At 43.4% G+C, this 25,555-nt stretch overlaps 2 protein-coding genes and 1 non-coding gene across 8 annotated transcripts; 1 reads left to right on the plus strand and 2 right to left on the minus strand.

Moving 5' to 3' along the window:
• Positions 1–6,478: 6,478 nt before the first annotated feature.
• Positions 6,479–6,562, minus strand: Trnal-cag. Its single transcript has one exon. It is a non-coding gene; the product is annotated as a tRNA-Leu (tRNA).
• A 620-nt stretch (positions 6,563–7,182) lies between these two features.
• Positions 7,183–24,338, minus strand: LOC108159985 (long-chain-fatty-acid--CoA ligase 3). 6 transcript variants are annotated; one of them, XM_017293688.2, is made up of 12 exons: positions 24,273–24,338; positions 23,494–23,529; positions 15,697–16,037; positions 13,047–13,182; positions 11,844–11,912; positions 10,985–11,423; positions 10,710–10,916; positions 9,456–9,930; positions 9,219–9,391; positions 8,886–9,149; positions 8,536–8,811; positions 7,183–8,466 (listed from the first exon to the last, which is right to left on the minus strand). In XM_017293688.2, the coding sequence occupies exons 3-12, from the start codon at positions 15,717–15,719 to the stop codon at positions 8,312–8,314; spliced, it is 2,217 nt and encodes a 738-aa protein (XP_017149177.1). In that variant the 5' UTR covers positions 15,720–16,037; positions 23,494–23,529; positions 24,273–24,338; the 3' UTR covers positions 7,183–8,311. The 6 variants fall into 6 exon arrangements, with proteins under 6 accessions (XP_017149177.1, XP_017149176.1, XP_033246883.1 ...); XM_017293687.2 differs by lacking the exon at positions 24,273–24,338 and adding an exon at positions 23,880–24,191; XM_033390992.1 differs by lacking the exon at positions 15,697–16,037.
• On the plus strand, positions 10,027–10,794 carry LOC108159986. Its single transcript, XM_017293691.2, has 3 exons — positions 10,027–10,401; positions 10,483–10,639; positions 10,702–10,794. Exons 1-2 carry the CDS (start codon positions 10,094–10,096, stop codon positions 10,631–10,633), a joined length of 459 nt encoding a protein of 152 aa, XP_017149180.1. The 5' UTR covers positions 10,027–10,093; the 3' UTR covers positions 10,634–10,639; positions 10,702–10,794.
• Positions 24,339–25,555: the final 1,217 nt, after the last annotated feature.

Consider the following 25,555-nt stretch of genomic DNA (forward strand, 5'->3'; position numbering starts at 1 on the left):
CGATCGACCCACCGCCCGTGGCTACAAATGATTTGTGTCGTTTTGTGTCTAACGATGTTTTCTATTTTTCGCTTGAGGGCATCGGCTAGAAAGCTAAAATCATTCCGAATTGGCTGCCATTAACTGAAACGTGAGAAGAAGTTCTGTCTGTGCAGTCCCAAGTTTTCCAGAATTTCTGATGGCTTGTAGCTTTAACGGGTAGTAAATATTTTAGTGCATGGCTAATATGTGATGCCAAAACGTTTGGAATTCTTTGCTTTGCCAATGAATGTGCTTCGTATATTTCGGTTCTCGGGAGCGGCCACTTGCCCCTTCCGAACGCTCGTAACAGCAGAATGCAGAGAATGCAACAAAGTGGCACAGACCCTAAATGCCTGTGCCAGTGCCTCTATCTCTCTCTCTCTCTTTCGCTGCTCCACCTTTCTCTTTCGTTTGGGGCCTGATGCATTTGGCAACATTTGCAGGTCCTCAGATCCCCCTGTTGCCCCCTTCGCTGCTTTTTGGTGGCTTGTTGGTTGTTTTGGGCTCTGGGCCCTGTGCTACCCTTGGCGCAGCCGTGTCTTGGACATGAATTACGTTTACCGACAATTAATTTCAAGTGAAAATGTGCTAAAACTTTTAATTGGGCAGCCAAGTGGCTGATGGCGGAACGGGAACGGAACGGAAGGGAGGCAGTAAGCAAAATGAACGTGGCAGCCATAAAAATGTCGACAACATCCCTGGAAAAACATTTCATTCCACCAATCTTCATAGCAGGTGTATGCAAGCGACCCAGAGAACTTTTGGGCTGAAAGAAGATGCCATTTAAAGAAAAGATTCCGCTCCCCCCATCATCTGTTCGGTTTGATTTTCTGGTACCAATTTCAGGCATATTCTGCTGTACAAATAGAGGAAAAAGCAACTGCGATTCACAAAGGACCAGCCGGAACCAAGCAATATGCACGCTGCACGCTACAGGATAACAATGATCCAAAGGCACCAAGCCCTTTGGTCCTACAAGATTTAAATAGAGTTCAGGGCCTGCTCTAGGCTCTAGGGTCCTTGTGTCTCATGTTAGCTCGGTAGAGGATGCCAGGTGTCATGGATATTTGGCTTCTTGGCCCATGGGCCTTTCAATTTATCCTACAGCAGAGTGGAACCTTGTCTTTTCTAATGTTTGGCATTCTCTCTGAAGTTTCCTGCCCTTGCCAGTAACTGTTGCCAGCTTGACTGATCGAAAACTATAGAAAAATTCGCTCAGGCCAAAGCCAACGAAGAGTCAAATTCTTGTAACTAATATTGCAAAATCCTGATTATAATAAAAATTCAAACATCCGAAAATGTTAGCTACGTTTAATTTACTTGGCTCATCCCAAAAATTATTATTCAAAGGACGCTTCGTCTCAAGGTCCCATTCGTTTTCCTTCTAAAGACATCAATAGGGAAATTGAAAACACCAACAGTGCAGTGGCAGTGGCAGTGGCAGTGGCAGTGACAGTGGCAGTGGCAGTGGCAGACGGCTAATTATGTCACTTGCGAGTCGGGGCCCGACACTTTTCCAGCGATTGACTGTGACAACTCTGACTCCGGCTTTGGCTTGCGGGGAGCCGGCTCCTGCCTGTCAAATGCGATGGCGCTACAATTGCCATTGGCGCTGCTTTGAGCGGCAGGCGGGCAAAGAATGAGTGACATGCAGGCATGACTGTACTCGGAGCTCCGCATGGGTCTGAAGGCCGTACGTATTATGCAAATAGCTGAGTTCAATTCACACATATGACAATGGATACATTTACCCCCAGAGAACGAGGGGACAAAAACTAGACTCTTGGCATGCTCGTACATGGTGAGTAGGTCAGGGTCGCTTGCCTTTCTATTGTGTGGCTGGAGATGGGGCTACTCAACCATTTGGGCCACCTTTCGACTGGCCAAAAATTCTGGTAGAACACACAGAGACAATACACTCAAACACGTGGCCGAAACGAAGAGAAACAAGAAGACCAGTTCCAGCAGTACAAGAATCCACTCACGTACGTTGTAGCTATTTGTTCGCACACACAGGCACATTCCGAGCATAGATGAAAGCCTAAATTGTGCACTTTTCCAAATGGTCGCAAAAAAGCAATGGCGGAACAAGAGCAACAACAACAAGAAGAAGAAGATGGCACTCTTTCGGAGTAGGATAGGAAATCCATATAGACACACACACAGACAGCCAACAGTCAAATAACAATAACAATTCAATCATGTTCCCTGCTTTCATCTATGGAAATCTTCGAATGGAAACAAGCAACCTGCCAGAGGGGGGTGGTCGGAAGGGAAGCACTTTGAGTCCTGAGGGGGGAAAATGTTTTGATTTAAATTCGTTTCAGTTGCGACTGCAATGAGCTTTCGACTCTCCTCAGAGTTCCCTCTGTGCGACTGCGCACTGCAGGCCGTCCCAATCTAACCGTTAGTTATCTGAGAGAGATACAGGGGTAGTCTGTAGAGAGAGAGAGAGAGAGAGTGAGAGCGTAAAGGTTGGAAGGAGAAATAACCGTACGTGCGATGATTTTCCCCTCTTTACTGCCAGTTTTCAATAGTTATATGGGATAGAGCTGATAGCCCCCCAGAGATCTCCAGCTAGATATAGTAGTCTTTGCCATTCAGTTACTACCCCATATACAGTTCTATAGGGACATTTTCGCCAAAAGTCCTCTTTTTCAGTCCTCCAGTCAATCAAAACCCATTTCCATATATGTACATTTGACATGGTATTATTTTCTGAATCGATTGAAAGTTAACTAAAATTAACTTTGATATGAAAACCTATTAAAATCAGCAAAAGTTCACTTTTCGGTATTGTCTCCTGTAAGAAAAATGATTCCCTCTATAAAATATTGAACCCTCTAAAAGAAAACCCAGAAAATTAGCATATATATCGGCAAACGGTAGATTAGCTTGCCCCGGACGGCCCTCAGAGGAGGCACGCATAGGCCAGTATATTGCCCTTAGTTATACGGATCGAGAATAGAGTATTTTTGGCAAAGCCAAGTAGATCCCTTGGCTTCCTGTTGCAGGCATTTTCCAGCACTGGGGGCGCCCAGATATCTTCTCCTTGCCCGTGGGGAGCAGGGCAGTCGCTGATTTGATTGTCCAGGGTTTCGATGGCACCAGGCCTATTTCACATTTCCTACAGCTGTCTCGGTTGGTGATGCCTAGCTGAGCTGCAGGCTCTGCAGCCAGGCAGTGACCTGTGAGTATTCCCACTAACAGTCTGCAGTCCTTCCATCCGTAGTAAGTGCAGTAGGTAGTGACTGAGCTTTTCACATGATTTTCAAAGTTCTGCAGGTGGTGGTACTACTCCACCTGATCTCTTTCTGTAATCCGGCAAACGGTATATTTTTTATCCTTTATTTACCTGGAAAATCAGATGCCTCCGCGGATTTATAGCGAACAAAATATTACACTTGATAGCTTGGAAAATGTAGACTGAATTCAGCACAAAAGTTGTTTTACAGATAGTCAGATACAGATAGTTTACAGGTGGCGGCAGAAACCGGATGCAGTGCACTACCTGGCCATAACCTAAGACCGATCCGGTTTTACGTTATTCTTATTGTTATCGTTAAAACAAATCTTAATTTGGATGTATTTTATGGAGGATTAAGTGTGCACAAGATAATAGGGAAAGTTTCTCTAAATTGCCCGTCCAAAAGCCCCTCTATTGCTTTGAATAGTTGTGGAGAGTTGTGGATAGTTGTGGAGTGTCCCGCCAGAGCCACCCCCCACCAGCCCTTGTCCGGGGCAACGCGTGTGCATTTTCACAGCCGTTTGAACTTCGAAACATTCGCAAAATGTGCAACATGGCGTAAAGAAATCGTGCTAAGCGCAGCAGTTAGCTTTCGAGGAGACTCTTTGCTCTTTACTTTGCATACATATGGCACATGGCACATGGCTCATGGCATAACTGTATACACAGAAGTCCCCATACGTATAGAACTCTTCAAGGGCAATGGATAATACTAATTTGATAAGCATTCAATTGGATATTTTCGATTAAACAGACATGGAGGGCTCGACAACTGCAGGACATTAAACAGATACTTCTTTGGCAGGAACACCATTCTGGATTATTAATTATTTCGAATAAATTTCAATTCAATTTATAGCCGAAATAACTGAATCGATGGCTAGCTAATGGGTATTTAGAAAAAAAAACCGAGATTTTCGTGTACAACGCACATCATTGATGCTTAAAATGTTGCAGCGGTTGAAAAGGAAAACGAAAGTCAATTGAATTCCCAAGAGTCATTCAGAATCAGTGAGAGTGCCGCCAATGACATAGAAAGTAACTGGGGAAAATAGTCTGCTCGTGCTCCATTTCTGAGCACAACTTGTACTAGAAAAGTTGACAGCGAAAAGCATACTTTCACTTTGAAGGCCACTCACACGCACACGAACACGAACAGGTACAAACACACTGACACGATAGAAAGGGGGATTGACAGAGACGGACGAGCTGTCAATCTCAGTAAAATGTCCGCTGCTCGCTGAAGCGCATAACGGAAATCGGACGCCATATCGGGCGGATGTGTTCGACAAGGCCGTGCGGAAATGAAGCGTATGTAAGGGTGTGCGCCACAGCAGCATGGCAAAAGTACTAGTCGGATTACGAAATTGACTAGGTAAAATAACCATAATCGTTGCCCACAGGCAGGGGGCATATCGCATGACAATGAGGCCGAATAAAACGCAGCTCCAGCTTCCGAAACAGAGATAGATATGTTGTTGTATCCCCAAATCGGCCGAGAAGGCGTCCGAATCGATTTTGAATTTGCAGTTAAAATGCAAATTTTTGCGGGACATAGAGAAGAGTAGAGCGGGCGGGCACAAAGGTCAGAGGTTCTCCCGCATGCAAATTCGTATTTGACCAAATTTCGTTTTGTCAAATGCATCAAACGCACAACAGGACCTGAGTCACGCATCCTGCGCAAATTTTACTTGTGGATACAGCCACAGTTTCAGTTACAGATGCAGTTACAGTTACAGTTACAGTTGTAGATGCAGATTGGGATACATCTGCATTGAGTGCGTTTCGATTGCATTTTCAGCTTGAGCTGGATTATGTTTCCAATGCATATATGTATGTACAATAAGCTTGTGCAACAGAATTGGCCAAACAAAGGATAGAATAGAATTTCATTTCTTTTTGGAAATTATTTACTAAACAAGAGAGACGGAATTGAACTCCAAATCAAATATTTAGATAGTAACTGCTCGTAAATCAATTCTTCTGACTATTTCTCTCTCACAGACACCAACACATCCGCGATGAGACGACTCTCATTCGCTCTCAAGCCACGCCCTCAGCGAAAACCTGCGTGGTGTCCTTTGCCTATTGATCCTCCTTCTTGATTCTGTACTTCTACTATAATTACTGCTCAACGACTGTAGATACGCTCCAAAATATGTATGTACATATTTATGTGCATGAAAATCGAAGCTTTTCTTCTACATGATTTCCTTCGTCGTCCTTTTCCTGTCACAGTCTATTAATTTCAAAAGTGCCATTGCATATGATACGGCTGGCAGTGGAGTCCCCACGCGAGTCTTCAACTTTTTCTGCTCTGCACTCGGTTTTTGTGAGGGGGAAAGTCTAATTTAATCTGCTGCAAGCCGTGAGTACTCAAATTTCCACAAAAAAGTGCAATAAATTCGCCTCCGGTCGCCGATTCTCCGGTCAGCATCAGTAGCAAAAAATGTCGAATGGAAAAGCACTAAACGGGTGGCGGCCACTGCCCATATAGGACCAGGAGGTGCTCTCTGCCCTGTCCAGCAGCGAAGGATGTTGCACTATTGCATGTTACATGCTCTCACTCACTTTTTCTCTTTCTCTCAGATTGGATGTGTCCCGGCTTTAGCTTGTCGCCCCACAGGACTGGAAACTTCTGTGGTAGCTTATACTCCTATTTTCTATGATTTATTTGTTGCATTAGTGAATGTCGCTGCTGGCAGCAGTGGCAGGAGCTGTTTCTGGCGGCCACTTCAGAGTGTCTGAGCCTGCGGGGCCCGAAGGTGCACCTAAAGGTGCAACGCACTCTCCACTATTATAAATGGCCAGACTCGGACTATGGCTCCTCTCTTCCACTCAAGCGCTGAACTTTCGACCAGCAGAACATTAACAATTCCCTCTTCTTTTTTCATGCCTTAAACATGCACAAAGTCGCGGGGGAGCAAATAAACAGAGCACAGTGAAACTACGACTACAGTAAACACTGCTGCGAGTGAAAGGCAGCGCAGCGAGCCGTGCTAATTGTGTCATTTACATTGGCAAACAAGTGCGAGTGAATAAGTCAGCGGCTCAGACAGATTAATGCGGATGAGCGCATCTCCGCAGCTCTTTGCACAGTCCAAATTAACGACAGCAGGCGACTATTTGCCTTTCTGTGAGAGAAGCCAACCGTTGGCTTTCGATGTTAAATGGGTTAAAAAAGAAAAATATAAAAAAAAAATACTGGCTTGTCAGAAGTGGGATTCGAACCCACGCCTACAGAAGTAGACTGCGACCTGAACGCAGCGCCTTAGACCACTCGGCCATCCTGACTGATGAGCGACGAGCATGCCAGCTCTGTCTTAAGCGAAGGCAGCATTGAAAGCTTTCTGCGCCAATTGATCTGGCCGAAAGCTTCTACACTTCGGACGAAGAGTTCTGTAGAAAAGCTCTGACTTCATCCATATGGTGTTTCCCACTCCCTCTTCATAATTAAATGTTTGCTGTTTAGGTAAAACTAAAAATTTGTTGTATTTATTGAATTATCTCTGTATTTGATACGATCAATCAAAAAAGGATTATAATGCAATGATACTTATGTGTAGAAAAGGTTCTTAAATATTTTGTTTTGCTTGCCACTCATCCAGATATAATTAAAATGTGTCTTATTAGCATCGTATCATTCCATATTTAACATGAAAATCAATGTTAATTATGAAAAAATCCACCACTCACGCACTTCGTAAAAATTGCAAACAAATCGTTTGAATAAAATTAATTAATTTTGTAAGAAACGCAGCTTGCAACAAAAAATTGATATACGTTCCCTATGTCGTACATACATTCATACATAGTTTAACTAAAAAGTATGACTAAAATGTATTCCAAAAACTTCTTGCACGTTTAAATCAAATGGGGTTTTTGTTTTGGTTTTTTTACTTTATAGTTTAGGCTTTTTTTTTTTTGCTTACCCTGTTGGGGTGTATTCTTCATATAAGTTTTGCTTTTGTTATTTATTTTTAGTACTAAGTCTTTCAATAGTTGCATTTGAATTTTGAGTTTTTGCTTTTGCTTTTGACAAACTGGATTCCATAAAATACATTTGTGGCCCGTTTCCTTTTCATTGAACTAAATTGAGCTAAAATATATATTACATCTGCCGTTTGTAACCTTTTTTGCCATTTGAGTGTGCTAAAAATAGTTTATGGAGGGTTCCACTTTTGCTTTTGCTTTTGTTTCATTTTTGTTTGTTACGCCAAAGAAAATGTGCTTAATTATTTTATATCGTTTTTTGTTTGCATTTTATATTTTAATTCATAATCAAGTCGCTTAGGTTTTTGCTTTTGCTACATTTCATAACTTCAGAATTTCCATACATTGAACTTATAATAAAGAAGTACACTATATATATAAGTTATATATAAACTTGTATGCGTGTGTGTGTGGGTGTGTGTGTTTATATATTGTATGTACATAATTAATAGGCAACCACTTAAGCTTACTTTAATGTTTTTCTATAAAAATAAGTATTGTTTATGCAAATTGTTTTTGCCACAGAGTGTACTAAAAACCGAAAACTGTACATTACACAATATTCTCATTCTCATTCATATCATTCATCAATATAATCATTATCATTATCATAGGCATTCGGTCATCATAAATTGCATATCTTTATCATTGTCAATCTGTTCAACAGCATTGCATTCCATTCTGAGCACCGACAGACACAAAGCATTGCTGCCAAACCAAACCCCTCATCGGCTTCCAAGAACTCAATTTATTATGGGCTAAGAACAAGTATAATTCGCAACAAAAGAACTCTGGCAAATCAAATCATGTCTGGTTTGGCTCCTAGATCTTTCTCCTTAAGCTAATTTGGTTTTCGGATTTGGTTATGCGTGCTTATCGTTTTGTCGCTGGTGTCTCTCTGCGTGGGAGTGGTACTGGGCTGCCAGGCAGTACACACTGGGTCTCGTCGCAACTCGTTGCTCCTCAACTCAAGTTATCGTAATGCTGGTTGTTGTTGTTGTTGTCGTTGCTGTTGCTGTTGCGGCTGGTTGGTGTTTAGTACATTGACTTTCATGAGGCATACATGCGGTTAATATCATGTTGATATCTATCCTGAATGTCCTTGCGCTTGAGCTTAAAGGCAGCCGTCACCAGGCCCATGTCCGGTGACCAGACCTCCTTGCACAGCGTAATGGCGGCGGGCACCTCGAACTTTTGCAATTTGCCTGCAAGTAAAACCAACAAAACATTTAGTACTGTCTCATCTTATACACAGATGGCGTGTGGCGACTTACATTTCCGTGAATGATCGGCAATCTCCTTGAGTATGGCCTTCTCCATGACTGGCGACGAGCACAGCTCCTCATAGGTTTTGTTCTGCAGGCCGTGACGCTCGGCCAGATCCTCCAGATGTTTCTGATTTGGCACGACCAGCGCCACGGTGAACTGCTTTGTGGGATCGCCATAAACGCAGATGTTCTCCACGATGCCGCATGTCTTTAGCTCCGATTCGACCTTGCCAAGAGAAACGTATTCGCCGGCCTGCAGCTTAACCAGATCCTTCTTGCGATCTGCGCAAAGAGAGCGAGAGAGAGGGATATTAGGTGACTGCTAAAAACACATTACAGCCAGATGCGAGACTTGCCAATTATCTTAAGTACGCCATCGGTTTGCACCTCGCCAATGTCGCCGGTTTTAAACCAGCGTTTGCCATCCTCCTCGAAGAAATCCTCGTTGGTCTTGCTGGGCAGCTTGTAGTAACCCTGGGAGACACAGTCGCCACCAATGAGCACCTCGCCCTGCGGATATGGCTTGTTGGTGACGCGATAGTTTCCCTCCTCCCAATTGACCAGACGAATGTCGCAGACGGTCAATGGTCCACCAGTGCGTCCATAGGTCATGTCTCTCTCTACGCGGGGAACGGGGAAGAGTATTAGAGTCTTCGAGCTTAAAGGGGCACAACTTTCCTTCCACTTACCGTGCATCACTGTGGCTCCCGATGTGGTCTCTGTCAATCCATAGCCCTGAATCAAGTCGACGCACAGGCAGGTCTTGATCTGTTCGTGTGTGTCCGCAGATAGCGGCGCTCCGCCCGACATAATGATGCGCACCTTGCCGCCCATCAGTTTAGCCACCTTCTTGAAGACCAATCTGCACAAAGGACGAACTATTCGTTAGCTGATCCTTAATCGAATCTCCGATGCCGCCTTCTTACTTGTCAATGAGGGGCGTCTTGTAGCCTCGCTGTATCCACTTGACTTTGTACTGGTAGAGGAATTTGAAGAGGGCTTTCCTGAAGGCCGATCCGGAATTGACCTTGTCGTTGATGCCCTTGGAGATGCGATCGAGTATCAGTGGCACCGACGTCATGCACGTGGGCTTCAGGACGCTGGCGTCCCCCTTGCAGCCCCGCCTGATCTTGCTGCTCGTATCGATGAGGGTCAGCGGCGTCGAGTAGCCAATGGAAACGCCAGTCATCAGGCAGAGACTCTCCGCCACCAGTTCGAAGACGTGAGCCAGGGGCAGGAAGCCAATCAGCACATCATCCGGATAGATGGGCACCATATCGACGAAGCCCTTCATCGTGGCAATGCAGTTCTTGTGCGACAGCAGGACACCCTTGGGTGTGCCAGTGGATCCGGATGTGTACATAATAATGGCAATATCATCGCCCTTGGGTGGCACGCTCTCTGTGGGCACAAACAAAAATCAAAACTCAATCAGTGAAAGTGGAATGTCGAATGTCTCAAGTGGAATATAGTAGAATGCCTGCCTTGTGCTGTCACCTATACCAGATCTCATAAAACATACAAATTATCTCAAAATTTTACGTGTGTTTCAGTATTTCGAAATATGGACAAAACTTTGGAGGAGTTCATCATATTGACCCCGCTGACATGTGTGGAGCAGTGCAATGCTCTAATGGAGGCCACAGCAACAAAACCCAAGACCTGCTACGTATTCGTCTCGCTCTTTGGCGCGTACTGTGGGCTGTTGGCCTATCGGGTATATCGCAGCTATGTCGCCAACATTGGGACATCGCCGGAGCCAGCGCCGGGGCCATTGGATGCGATACCAGCTTTGCCAGCGGCTCTCGTCTACGAGTTGAGAGATCTCCCAACTCAGCTGATGTTCGAGTCCATTAACCTTGCCGATAACAGGTGGCCACCGACACGAAAAGGGACACTATCCAATTAGTTAATGGCTCAATCCTTTCCCCTCTCTCTCTCTCTTTGGCATAGCTGGTGCTTTTACAGTGAGCTGACTACACCCTGCATGCACCATCTCGTAAGGACCACTCAGACACTGGATGATGAAGAGGTCAACGCCTCAACATCGCAATCAGTCCCAAAGCTTAAGGCAGTGCCGCATCATCTTGGAGACGAGAACTGAGCAAGGGTGTGTCCTGAATTGTGGTAACCAGCTGTCCCATATAAGTTTCAACTCTCATCCTTCTCTAGAAACGCACCGAATTTGCTGTCCTGTCCTATTTTGACCACCTGGTTGAACGGCAAGACCTTGACGCCCTCCTTGAAGCCAGTGGTTTCCGTTTTGTGCAGCTGGTCCTCCATGTAGATGATGGTGTCCACATTGGGGCACTGGGCCAGCAGGGTCTTGAACTTGGGCAGCAAGTCGTGCGAGGTGATGACCGTGGTGACTTCCGTTTCGCTGATGCCTGGCAAGCAATTAATTTTCTCACATTATTACTCGAAAATGGTATAAATAAATGGGTCATATACTCACAGTGGGCCACGCCATCGTCTCCCAGGGTGGCGTAGACGGTGACAATGGGCATGGCTTGCTTGAAGCAGCCATGGGCGGCCACCATCCACTCGGCCCGGGTCTCGGCGAAGATGACAATATTCTCACGCGGCTTCTGGCCCAGCTCTCGCAGGCCGCGGCCAAAGTTGGCCGCCTGCCGCTCCGCCTCGGTGAAGGTCCTCCACTTGTAGTCGCCCATGTTGTATTTCTTGAAGACACGTCCGTTCGGCTGCACCTCGTCCTCCTCGCTGAGGATCTGGCGCGTGCCCAGACAGCGCTTGTTCGAGTGCGTCTTGGCCACATAGTTGAAGACCTTCTCCAGCGTATCGATGTTCTCCTGCAGCATCTTCACGTGCACATCGCGTGGCGGGTCCGTGGTCCGGTATGTCAGCTCGCTTTCATCTTTCTTGATGATCTTGGCCTGAAAGAGGTGGGGCAAACAGTGGATTGATTACTGGAATGTCGTGTCAAGGATCGACTCAAATGAACGGCAGATCGGGGGTGGGGGTGGCAATGGGCAGGGTGTGGGCGATCAGCGGAGGGAGAGTACAGACATGTGAGCTTGAAGGGGGTTGTGGGTTATTTGGAATGGGGCCGCAACACGGGGAGAACATGTTTCTGGGACCAACACCAAAGAGCCGCCCAAAAGGGGGGGACGGGGAAACCAACTCTTTGCATGAAACACCAATTCCTAGGAACATTTATTGTGCTTTCTTTTTGTGTATGTGTGTGTGTCTGATGTGTGTGTGTGTGCCAGTGTATGTGTGTGCGTGTGTTTTGTTCCACAACAAATATTAGAGTTGATAAATAATTAAAAAATCGAAATTGGCAAAAATTAAACCTCAATGTCATCCGGCGCGTACTTGGACTCATCGACCAACATTTTCTGTTTCTGGTTAATGGGCTTGGCCTGTAGGAGGGAAGGAAGGATACAAGGAGTGATACAATATATGCATGGTATGTGTAAATGCGTTGAGAACAAGCCTCCCAGCGGGCTGTTCGTTGCGCACCCATTCGGGTACAGTATTTTACCTTTCAGCTTTTTGTACACCCTATTTACGGCACAAGCTATTATGGCCATAACCATAGGCCATAACCACCTTAGCGCACATAAACCTTATCGGGCCGCCTCTAAGCCAGACAAAAGTGCTCTTCAGCAGTAGATAGGGAAACCATATGGGAATACCCTAGGAAGTAGTCCATCAGAAACATTTCTTAGGCTCTCACGCCGTTGATAATTTATGTTTTATATTTAGATACTGTCTAGAATTAATTCTCTAGTGCATACTCTCCACTTTCCTCCCTGCTGTGTTCTCTCTCGCTTATCAAATTCGAAGGTTTTTTACGCTGCATGGTAGGCCTTATCAGGAGGAGGCGGAGGACACCGCCTGCAATCGCATATGGCGCAACAACAGGTGCAATTAATAGAAACTGCCATGATTTGATGTTCGCGACCAAAGAAGGAAACAAACCTCAACGCTCAATTGTCGCATACAAAATCGAATGAATCTTTGATAAAAGCAAAACTACAACAACGAACAAGAGATAATGTATAGCCGTGCCGGGTCAATAAATCAAAAATCATCGCGCCAGTCCAATACATACGTAGATAGTAGATTACGAGGAAATGGAGAGACAGATAGAGAGAGAGAGAGAGAGAGAGAGATAGCAGAAATAGAAATAGAAATAGATTTAGATTTAGAGGCAGAGACAGAGGCTTTAGAGAGATAGTTAGTGCCTCAAGGTGCACAAGGGATTGCGTGACGTGACGTGAAGTAAAATGGAATTCAAAACTGATAGCAAGCGTGCAGTTTTTAAAAAAAAAAAACTATGTAGACAAGTACATGGTCCGATCAGAACTAAGCCAGGGCGCTCTTAGTGTCTGTCTGGTGTACTTTGGAGCGGCGGCCAGGGGCAAAGTCGAACGTATTCCAAAGCGATTCTAGAGATACTAGTTAGTTACAGCGCTGATTGGCTGATTAAATACGCTTTCTGGGAAGGGAATGGAGTGGAGTGACATGGCATGGTCGTGTGTCGTACTCACCTTCACTCGGCGCGAGTCCTGTCGTCGTTGCCATGGCTTCTGCAGGACCAAGTAGACCGGCAGGGTTATGATGTCGTACACGAACGCGATCGCCTTGATCGCCCCAATTGCGCTCTGCACCCAGAAGCTGTCCATTCTGGAAGAGTAATTGAAAACACACACAAATCAGATAGAGCTCAATCGTAATTGATATGCAAATTGTATTCTAGAGCCAAGAACTTTAGAAGGAGAACGCAACCCAACCCTTGCCTTCCCTTCTCCAGTGACCACCCACTCACTCGCTGTAGCACCGCCGTCGCCAGCCGAAAACAAACTGATATCACCTGCTACCACAGTTGGCAAATCTTGAGTCCGAAAGTTGGAAAATCGGAAAAGGGGTTCGCTTTTGCTCGTTCGCTCGTCCGCACTCTCATGCCGCTCACTCGCTCGCTTACGTGATCGCTTCCCACTCTCTCTCGCTCTCTCAGCTCGACGGCGTGCTCAGAAAACGCTTTTCGGAAAGGCGATAACATTTGAAGAGCGCTGGGATTGAAGATTGAGGGGTTCGGCTTTTTATCAGCCGGAGATTGCGAAACCAAAAGGCCCCGAAGACCGTCCCGCCCCAAGGGGCGCTCTTCTTGTAACGGGGTGGCGACATGTGGTGTCTCCACGTGCTGCAGGTCTACCGGTTGCGTCTACGGACTTTCGGTTATCCACGGCGCGGTTTCTAATCCGCCATTGGCGCGTCGAACTCCCCCCAACCACAATGGTATGGTTGCCAACGGCCTTATGGATATATCTCAAGAATCAAGTGCGTTTGATAGAAACTGTGATCTTTACTGGCCGCTATATTCCGTGTACAAGAAAACTCCCGGGAAGAATTGATTAACTTATTGTTTTTTATCGATATTATTAATTATATGAACCAACTTTCAGCTATCACTCAGTGATAGTTTAAATTTTAAACACACTTATCAGTTTGATTAATTTTGGACTTATCTGCAAGCAAAAATAGCGAAAATTTGTTATCCAAATTAATGCAATTTCCGGATGATTTTTTTTTCCCCCACGACGGGGACTGTTCTCCTGCTATCTCCACTTCTATATCTGACGTTCGTTGGCAAGACCAGAGAATCTGGCCACGTATTTGCTGCCAAGGGCTCCCACTGCGCCGAGATTTCTATTTCGACAAGTGACACCCCAGCCAGAGGCATAGGCGAACAGAGCAAACGGGAGTCCAAAAGCGAAATACATGTCGTGTGCGTGACGCGTCAAATTTTTGTACTCTGTAATCCTCTGCTCCAAGTAAACCAGATATTTTCCGGATATTTCGCAACTCGAACGTCTGATTACGAGACGTGGCTAAAAGTACTACTCTTCGGAATAATATATTGAGCTCGACAACGAGGTTTGGTTTCTACATCACAGTTTCCTAAAGAAAGCGGAAAGTGATGAAAGTTCATCCCTCAAGGACGATGTGGAAGACGCCTTTAAATCTTTGAATGTATATTTCAAAAAGAGCGACTCTGCAAGTGATGATCACTATAAACTGGAATCTCTTTTTGTTGAAAATAACAACAACAAAAATGGAATCTTCAGTCATCAATATATGAGATTTTTAGGCCTATGTAACTTGTAAGTAGTATATGATTTAAAATAAATAAATACTATATGTATTATTATTGAAACAATTTTTTATTATGTAATTTAAAGTCTCTATAAGTCGAAAATTTTAGTTAATGGTAACGCTTTTCGTATTTTCTTAACGATATTCAATTACTGGATTTGTTGTATTCTCATTCATTGATAGGCACAATGAAATAACTTTATTAATCAAAAAGTTTAAATAATTTTGATAAAGTAAACCAAACGATAAACCAGTCCCTGCGTGGCAACACTCGGCTAGATTGTTCCTGCTCATATACTATAGCTACATATATAAGCAGCAGATCCATGGCAATAATGCAAAATACCGTTGAACAATTGATAACGCGATCGTAGGCGAGTGGCCTGATAAGCGGGAATCGTCGAATGGGAGAAGCCGTGTCCTTGAACTTGGCGGCTTGCGCAACGCGGGGATGACGTCAATTTCTCAAATACGGTGCACTCCCAGGGGTCACCGAGTGTCATTATTCTTATTTGGAGCTTGATTGGTCATGGAATGGCTGATTTAAGTGATAGTCACGGCTAATTGCTTCAAATGATAGATGTGAATGCGAAAATTAGAATTATTCGAATGGATTTTGTAACCAGAATGCTGGCACTCCACAAGAGAAAGTAGTTTCGATACTAGAAAGTATATATAGTCGGTTGTCTCTAGGAAATATCAAATGCAGGTCTTCCAGACTCCAAACTAAATCCAAGATGACATCTTTGTACGAAAAGGTTTTTATCCTTACAAATAATTTATTATGTGGATCCTAATCTTGACCGATTTATAGCCCTCCTAGTCGAATATGGTTTATTCGCTGTACAAATTTGCCATAAACGAACGGATATGAAACGGATACACCCACCCAACACCAAGCATACACCACCACCAAGGGCCTTCCCCACTAGTGCTAGGGTAACTAACAATTACATGTACTACAGATAGCCGTATTCTTATGGAGAACGAGAAAGGCAAGCATGAAGGTAAACAGAAACGGTATTGGGCATTGGTAGTACTTACTGCGCATCATCTTCGATGAACATCTCGTCGTGTGCTTTCTCTTGGTTTTTCTGTTTGTCCGATCTTCGAGATTAGTGGTGGGGCTGCCCAGAACTGCAGGTGGGCGGGTTTATTGGGCGAAGAGTGCGGACACACAAAGTTACACCACACACACGCACACACACACACAAAGGGTGACTTTTTCGCTCTCTCTCTCTCTGGTTGTTGCTTTTATGTTGATGGCAAAGCCTGGCTTCTGTGTATAACGGCACACGACAATGGATGGAACAACAGAGAAATGACGTCACGTTTCCTTCGCGTGATGTTACTGTTGTTGTTGTTGTTGTTGATGAGGTATTTCCCTGTAAGCGGAAAGAGCACAGGAATATGTATTTATGAATTTAATGACAATGAATCAACAGAACAGATTATGGGATACAGAAAATAAGCAAAAAATAAAAAAACTTAAAATCAACCTCAACCAGGGACAAACAGGAGGGGCGAACAAAGGGGATTCTGCAGATATTCTGCAGATATTAACAAAAATAATACATAAAAAGCTTTAACTTACGTTGAAATATGGGTATATAATATTTATGTTATAGATTTAAAAAAAAAAAACAAAAAAAAGGGAGTACAAAATAGGTATATATTTATGTATTTCCTTGAATCAGCGAACGTGTTGTTCTTTCAAGTACCACATTTTTTAATATTTCATATAAAATGTTTAAGAATAAATCTATATTTCCTTTGTTTATGCTTAAGCATAAACTTCTATAAATAGTTGCAAAATCATATCCATCCCGAGTAGCCTTTCAATTAGTTTCAACCATCATAAATATTCTAATCAAATCAGAAATCAGAAATCGAAAGCAAGCAGCACCAAAGAAAACAAAAACAAGTTTATATTACGTTTTGACTTGTTTTCATTTTTGGATAGTTGCCAAAAAACAAACAAAAAAAGAAACCCTCGAAGGCTGATGATAAAAAAATAAAGAAACAAATTATAGAAAGTATATGTATGAATAGATAGGCACATGGTATATCTAGAGCAAAAATTAAATTTAGACAGACAATTTTAAAAGAGGTAAGAGATTGCATAATCGAATTCTCTCAGACACACACACACACTCTCTCTCTCTCTCTCTCTCTTTCTCCCTCTCTGGTCGACTCTCTTTCTGTTGCTCTCCCTAGTGGTAGAGAAAACATTGACATAGGTCGGGGCACCTTCGATCGAATCACAGAAAAGCGCTTTGCCAATTAATTAACCAACACAATAAACGAAAGTTTTTTCGATGTTTTTCTGGCCAAGAACGAAGCACAGACCAAAGTCCGTTCATCCGTTCTGTTCTGGAGTTTGATATAGCGAACAGGTTCTTTAGAATCTGCCGTTCCTGATAAACGAAATTAATAATCCGCCCCAAAACCCCCCCTTAAAAAGAGCAATGTTCGTTGGTTATGCCACCATTTGATAAGGGAACAAGGGACAGAAAAGTGATCCAGTGCATAAATATATAATTTCAGCTCTGTTTATTTCAACTGGGGGTAAGGAAAGACGACGACAATGTTTACGCATCGTGTAGAGTCCGTTGAACCCACCCACCGCCTTCATGTTTAAGCCAAACTCGAAGCGAAACGCAATACGTGTTTTGTTTGCCAAGAAAGAGAGAACTGCCAAAAAGCATAAAGTTAAATATAAACCTGTCAGTGAAAGAAGAGAAGAAAGAAAGGAGAGGAAAGATTCGTTATCTTGGGGCAAAGGGTAAACACCATAGTGCAGAGTTGACGAGGCTCTCAAGCTTTTGTGGATTGGCAATGCATGAAAATCGAATGAAAATGCAAAACTATTCTGTTTAACATTAATTAATCCCGCCTGTGTCTATGGCCGGAGACTAAACTTTGAGCGCGTTCCCACCGTGCACCAACGTGCACCAATCAACGTACGTCCGTGTGTCTATAGATCGTAGATCGTGGATCGCGAATGGCGCCCCTGGTCAAAGTTGCAACAAAAACACAGATCGAGAGAGAGAGAGGGAGGGAGAAAGCGCAGGTTGGAAGCCGACAATCGCGTGTTGAGAACAAAGGTTAAACCGATGAGAGAGGTCTGGGTATACTATATACGAGTACATGTGTACGGATTAGTGCGGATTAAGACAATGGGGAAATTGTGCACATTAAGCGATGATTACTGTAATCCGCACTATGATGCTGGATAAGTGATAAAATGAACAGGCCAGAGCGCTGACTGATTCAATCAGATCCGAATCACGGCCATTCAGGGTTAAGTAACCACACACGCGGCGTGTGCGTAATGTCGCACAATGAGACCTTAAGTCCAGAGTCCGGCCACAGGTCAAGCAACGAACGCTTAAAACAACAACCAAGTTATAATTAAGACATAATTTGAAAGAATAAATTAAGAATTCAAAGTGGAGCATTTTGGTAGGGCTGTTTTATTGCAAGCCCCGATGAATATTCATATTCATTCCAAAAAAGAACAGATCAATTACTAGTTGAAGATAATAGTCGAACAAAAAAAAATCAAGCGAATGGGATCCATTCTTATCATAATTGGTTATGTACTTGAACTTGAAATACCGATTACAGAAATAACAGCGTTTATTTGTCGGTTTCCGAACGAACCACTTTATGCCGTTTATATACTGATTGCAATCTACTCGTATTTGAGTTCCCATCGAACTGCTTGCCCATTGCTCGTACGAAGCAGTGTTTAACGTGAGGGTGAAACTTATTAATTACAGCTTTTAACTGCACTTTTTGCATACATTGCACAACAAATTGCAGTTTTCTGAAATCATTCAGGCGGAAAGCGTTGTGCTTGAGTTGGTGTGGAAAGCCCACAAAAAGATAAACACAACAAATCCTCGAACTTGAAAATGCAGTTTTTTCTACGCTTCTGTTCGGTGGCAGTGGCGTTTGCATACATTTGCATCATATTTGCTGACCGCAGTGCTTAATACTCGAACAAGTTTGTTTTCCGCCCAATTTCCGATGAACTGAACTGCAGGAAAATAAAAAAAAGGCAAAACGAAATATAAAACGCGAGCTTTCAAAGTCCAAGATCGCTTCTGCTGCTACGGTTCAAAATTCAAGTTTTGTGTCGGACATTACGAAATCGCAGAAACCATGTCAAAATGCGAGTGTTTATCGCCGTTTCTATATACGAGTTAATTGTACGGTCAGGCGTTGTGTTACTCATGCCAAATGCTGAAACAATTATGAACACAACAAGACCACGTCATGTTGCACCAAGTAGACGTTAACGTGTCTACTTACTTTGATTGCATTTCATTCTGTTCCACCTGATACTTTTTAAGTAAACTCCGCAAATATACATAAGTAGTTATAGGGAGGGGAGGAATAGGGTATTTAAAGCTCTCCCTCTCTCTCTCTCAATGATGAATCGGTTGTTTCTGGGTCTACTACTTGGAGCAGGGAACCTTCATCCGAACAGCTGTTGTAACTGTGAAAACTGTTTTACGAGTCAATAAAAAAATCACTTGCGTAAATATTTAGAATTGCATATGGGGGAACAGTGCTCGTCTCGCTGTCTCTCTCTCCCTTTCGTCTTTCCTCGTTTACAGTTACTTGAACTTTGGCCAAGGTGCCTTCGAAGCAGTTGTAACGGGAAATTATTCATCAGCTGGTAGCCTTGAACACAGCCCAACAAGCCGACGCCGCTCTGCTCTGATTTCGTCTCCTCTCGGTCTATAATTTGCATTATGTGCAAAAATTAAATTGATATGCAGCATTTTGATTACTGTGTATGCACGTGTCGAGCAAGCGCATTTCGCCGCTGCATCAGTGTTTCTTTTCCCTCTTTCTCTCTCTCTTCGGTGTGTTCTCTTTTGGCAAAGTTCTCTCTGACAAATGATGGGGTAACGAAATGATCGTATGACTGTGCCAAAGTCCAAAATAAAAATACTTTTTTCCACTTGCAGCAACAGCAACAGCACAGCACAGGCACTACACACATAAAATACAATGAGAATTACTCAAACGAGATTGAAATAAAGAAAACAACGGCGACGAGAACTTGCGAGCTTTTGCACGGCGCGTTGAATATTTCATTCAATGGAAATGAGAAGAAAAGAGCAAGAGCAACAAACATGCAAAACAAACAAGCGACAAAGATCACAACTGCCAGAGAGAGTCTGTCCATTTATATGGGGGAGAGAGAGAGAGAGTGGGTGTCTCTCTCTCTCTGTGAGTGGGTGTGTGGGTCTATCTGTTGGGGGGCGAATTTAAAATAAATTTGATTATCGCCAAATGCAGAGGACAGAGGCAGAACGAAAGAATGGGATATTTGGAGAGGTGGGGAATTTGTATATTCCTCTCCTTCCGCTCATGAGCATGCCTCATCTGATTTTAATACACCTTGCAAGTAATTCCACTCTCTTTTGCACTCGCTCATTTCTTTGCCGCTGGCTGAATGTTTTTCTGCTACGTACGTGCGCGTACAAGTATGCAGGTTACGGTGTGTGTGTGTAAAAGTAAGGCAACAACGTAGCAGCATAAAATTAATGACCTAGACAAGCGCTTGCGTCGCGACGCAGTACTTATCTTTAGAGTGACTATCACCCATCACACACCGAAGCGAAGCACGTGTTCCAGTGAAATTTTCCACAAGAAGCACAAACACAAATACATACATATGTATGTACTCGTATAAAATGGAATCGAATCAGCTTTGGCAATGATCGTGAGAGGCAGCCAAAGCCAGGCCAGAGCCCGGTTTAATCGAAGCGGTACTGCAAAAACCGGTTAGAAAATCTACCAAAGTCATGACTAAAACAAACACAAATAATGCTCGGACGATGCACAGGCGTAGACGAGCAGGGGTCTGAACAATGTGCTCTGAAGAGCTGTTCCCCCATATTATCTCCCGACGTCGAATCGCCCCACGCATGAGCCACTGCAGCCACTCGCTTATCTCGTCGGACTGTGTGCGGTCCATTCCAACGGTGAAAAATGTCATGTTTTCTAAACCTGCCACATGCCGAAAATAGAATTTCTTAAATTGAAACAAGTTAAGAATTGAATGGCGTGACAACTAGAAATTCAAACAGGAACCAACACAATTTTATAGAAACTGAAATCGAAATCACAAACATGAGGGCTGTTCGATTCAGTCAGAGCTCTTCAAGTAAATTCAAGTGCAAATAATACGCTGCTCGTCCAAAATTGTATGCACCGAGCTGAGGACACACAAACGAAGTCACAGGAATGCAGGGGGAACATTTACGAATGGAATTAACAAGTCCGCGACAGAAGCTAGTCAAGTTTCGCACGCCGAAGCATTTAATGCCCTTCCAGATACTGAAGAAAGATTTGATATGTTTTTGTTATTTTACTGCGTGTTTTTTCTCAACGTTGTGATACAAAAAAAAAAAAAGAGGGACAGATTAATAGAGTAAAAGCGGCAGCTGACGCTGCGATGTGCTGTTGCACAAAACAAGTAACGGCGCAACTGTGGAAGCCCTGGCAAACAGCCCAAAGGGGGTTGGGCAACAGGCCGATTACAAAATGTCATTACAATATGAAATCCAGCCGGAGGGTGTTGCAGGGTCGGAGGGTCTGGTCTGCCTTCCGACGCCCCAGACATCGCGTGACTATTTTCGATACAGCGACCGGCGCGCGCCAGCGAGAGAGAAAATGAGAAAAGCCTCAACTGCAACGGGCAAACGGAAAAGCCTCCAACAAGAGTCACGAGGCAAGGCGAAAGGGGGTGGGTAGCAGGGTGGTGGTGTGGCGGGCTCTGCTGGCACGTTTTTCTTTCATTCGATGGCATTTCGTTATACCAGCTGAAAATCGTACGACTTTCAGGGGAAATGCTGCCGACGCCGCTGCCGCTGCCTCTGCCCTACCTACCCACCCTGTAAGCTTAAAACAAAGTAAAAGAATATGCGGCGAAGAGAGCAACCAAGTGACTCAGAGAGGGCGAGAGTCAAAGAGAGCCGGTTGCATGCGTGTGCGTCAACTGTACTGTGGAAGAGCGGAGAGAAACGGTATTTGTTGGTGTATGTGTGGTCAGGGGAAATGTGGGAAGGTCAAAGAGCAGATTGTTTACATGAAACCACCCCACGGGTTGGAGAAATGCCCTGAGTTGGATGGGTGTCTTGGCCATGAATGAAAACTGAGACCGGCAAATTAATTCGACGGGGACACGGCGAGGAAGTGAAGGGGGCTGACGCAGGTGCTAGAACATTATTAGATTTTCTTCGAAAAGTTAGTTCTTATTAAACTTATTAAATTCACATAAATTACAACAAAATCTTTATCTTTGAAATTAATGACTAATAGAAGCGGAAATGCCTGAGACTGCAGATATGTGCATAAATATATTTCCTATAATACTATAAGGCTATCACAGAAGTTCCCTCTTATCTAAAAATCACAACAGTAAATCAGTAGCGGTAGTTATATCTCCTTTGTGATCAGATTACTACTAAATTCTTTAGCTGTCATAGGAAACATCTCTCTGCAAGGTTTCCCGCTTTAAAGCTTCTTTGACACACAATTCCTACTTTCACCTGGAATCGCGCCATCTCACATTTGCAACTTATAGCACTTACCGCTTGCAATCCCGTTATCTCTCGCGTTTATCTATTCCGGCTGAACTTTTAAAATGCATTCCACCTGCAACACGACCCGCGACGTGCCGTTTCTCTAGACTAACGGCAGCGATATGAGCGATATTCCGATTCTAAACTGCTTACAGTACGACCTGCTTCCGGCCATCGCGAAGCCGCGCCCTAGAAACAAGACGGGGCCAACCTACCGACCCCCCAACCCCTCCCCAATTCCGTTCCGAATGCAACACACCCACGCAGGCCCACAGCCCACGGCCACGACACCCATCCAGCCGCTCAGCTGGTCCCAAGGAATCGCAAAACAGATGACACACGTCACACCAGCACACACACGCACAGAAACACACACACACATAGAGACAGCCACAGATGACCCCGAACTGGAAGCGCCCCTGCCTTGTGCCACGGCATTCTCCTGCCACCCATCAAAGCAAAACTCGCATGATTTTCAGTTGGTATATCAAGGCGAGACAGTGGGACAGAGGGAGGGACAAAGGGAGGGAGAGATACAACGATAGGGAGAGCGTCTGCGCAAAATAAATTACAAGAACTTTACACGTAGAAAAAAAGTAGGGGAAATCCACTGAAAGAGCGATATCCAAAGAGAGAGAGTGTTTATAAAAAGGAGAACAATGAAGAGAGAGAGGGTTTACAAAGAGAGAGAGAGAGGTATATGCATGTGCGTAGGTCCCAAGAATGAAATGACCATTGCCGTCTAATTATTATTGAAATGTAGATTACCTGCGGGAGGGGCGTCCAATTAACAGGTTGTGAAAGCAAGAGGAGTGGAACCAAGTGGCCGCATCAAGCCAAAACTGTTTTTTCATTGCACAAACAAATCAATAAACAAATCAAGAAAACAATACCTAAACAATCTGCTGCCATTGGCAACCAATTGCATAAGGCAAAGTGCAGTTGCACTGGCACTAGGTACAAATATATGTACATATGTATATGTGTAGGATAAATTGGGTCAGCGTCAGAGTGACAAATATAGTCGATTCCTTAAAGAGTCTCATTAGACAAAGTGCACACGTCATTGATAAGGTGGCGTGACATTCGGAAAAACTATAAAAAGAGAAGTCACAGCCGGCGCAGAGGTGAAACAATTTAAGAGAGGTATGGAGGAAGAGAGAGAGAGACTTGTCAGCTGAGCCTCACTGGAGGAAAGCCACCTACGTCACAATATAACTCGGAAACTTACCTATGATTTTGTTCTCAGTTCTGGACAGAGGGAAAGCTGTCGGTTTGTTTTGGTGGGAGAGCGTTCGCACATGCAATGGAGATAAAATATAAATCAGCGATCGACGATTATATAAAATGACGTTTGCCAATAAGAACACGAACACACACACAGGCGATGGCGCTCCCGCTCACGCATAAACGTAATGTTGCGTTGGCGTTGGGTTCTTGAACACGCTACTCTATATACATATGTATGTATATATTTAGTGAGTGAATCGGTGGCCGCTTTTATCAAATGCGCTTTAAAGTGATCACAAAACTTTCGCAAAAAAACTTTCACAAACTGCACAATTACTGACAAACACTAGCGCACACACGTAGTATGTTTTAGTGCACGTTACTTACACCAACTCACACACTCCTAAGAAGCGCTTTTGAACTGCGTTTTAAGAATTTTGCTTGTATTTTAGTTACTTTGCCGTATTAATTTGGCGCCCGCATGAATCAAATTATTGGACTCTCTTTTCTGTACGACAACGACGACGCGTGCACGTTTTGCGTTGGGCGGCGTTGGTTTTGGTTTTGATTCGAATTTTTCACCGCCGCTTGCTTTTGCCACGATATTATTTTCTCCTTCATGGCCGCGCTCTCTCGCACGCTCTCACCACCCAGCAGCGCTCACGTTTTTCGTTCATACGCTTCTGCGGCTCCTTTTTTCTTGTTTGTAATTGCGAGCTCAGAGTGTGATTGATTTAGTAAATGTAATTAATTCCCTCAATGCATCGGCTATACACTTACTCTCATGATGTCACTATCATGCGATTTCTGTTGATTTTTTATTGACACTTTTTTTGTTTAGCATTTGCATTAGAGATGGGCATCAGTTTTGACCGCGGATTGATCGCTAAAATATACCGTCCGACCATCAGAAATATACCAAAATATACCGTAAATATGCTGACGAATTCAAGTTCTATTTTACATATTCCTCGTTTTCGATATTCCGTGGAATATTACTAGCTATCTGGACCTCTCAGCCCTGCCCACATAGTTTTATCCCTTTGATGCATGAATTGACTACAAGATAAACTACTTTTAAGTACTCCCATTTATTGCATTTTGACTAAAACAAGGTTTAAATAAAAAAAACAGTCAGAATGTTGTAACGTCAATGTTGCTGGTATTTGAAGACTTGTTGCTTGTCAATCGGAGTATATGCATTTGTATACCCTATTTGGTTAATTTAAAATTAAGATTATGTATCCAAACTGATCTAAAATTTAACTAATAAAGACCTTTTCTCAAATTGAAATTTTTTAGACATATTCATGTATATGATGAGTGTTTTGTATATATATCTCGATCCTGATACCTCTTCTTGGTCCCTACAAGAAGACAATAAGCTTTAATATATCGTTTAAATATTGAAAATAATATTAAATAATATTGAATAATACTAAAATATATTGAAAATAAATTGTTTTTGCCTGGGATGACAAACATATTCACAACTCTATAACATCCATTTCCCCCAGAGTATGTGTGCATGGAATGGGACTCATTGTTGTCAACCGGTTATGACGACTAATTCCTGGTTATTCTTTCTTCCTTCGAATATTCCCAGCTATATAGATCTCTCAGTTTAGCCCAGATAATTTTATATGATTTTTGAATCAATTTTAATCAGGATTAACTACTTTTAAGTAATTGCATGTTTTTTGTTTTGACAAAGACACGGTTTCAACAAAAATGTTCAATAGTCGCAGGTTGTGACGTCAGTGTTGCTGGTATTTGCAGACTCATTTGTTGTCAACCAGGGTATGGGCGTTTGTACACCCTATTTCGTGAAAATTATATAAAGATACTGTTTTCCAACCTGCTTTCAAACGTAATTAGTAAAGACCTTGTCTTAGATTGCATTTTTTTGGTCTATTCATGCATTTGATTAGGTGTTTGTAAATAAATCCTGATCCCAGTACCAGTTCTTGGTCTCTGTAGACCAAAATATCGTTTAAAACAGAGACTATCTAGTTTCTGCATTAATTAGAGCCTGGAATGACACACATTTCCGCAATTCTATA

Source organism: Drosophila miranda, chromosome 3 (assembly GCF_003369915.1).
Source record: "Drosophila miranda strain MSH22 chromosome 3, D.miranda_PacBio2.1, whole genome shotgun sequence".
Taxonomy (NCBI): domain Eukaryota; kingdom Metazoa; phylum Arthropoda; class Insecta; order Diptera; family Drosophilidae; genus Drosophila; species Drosophila miranda.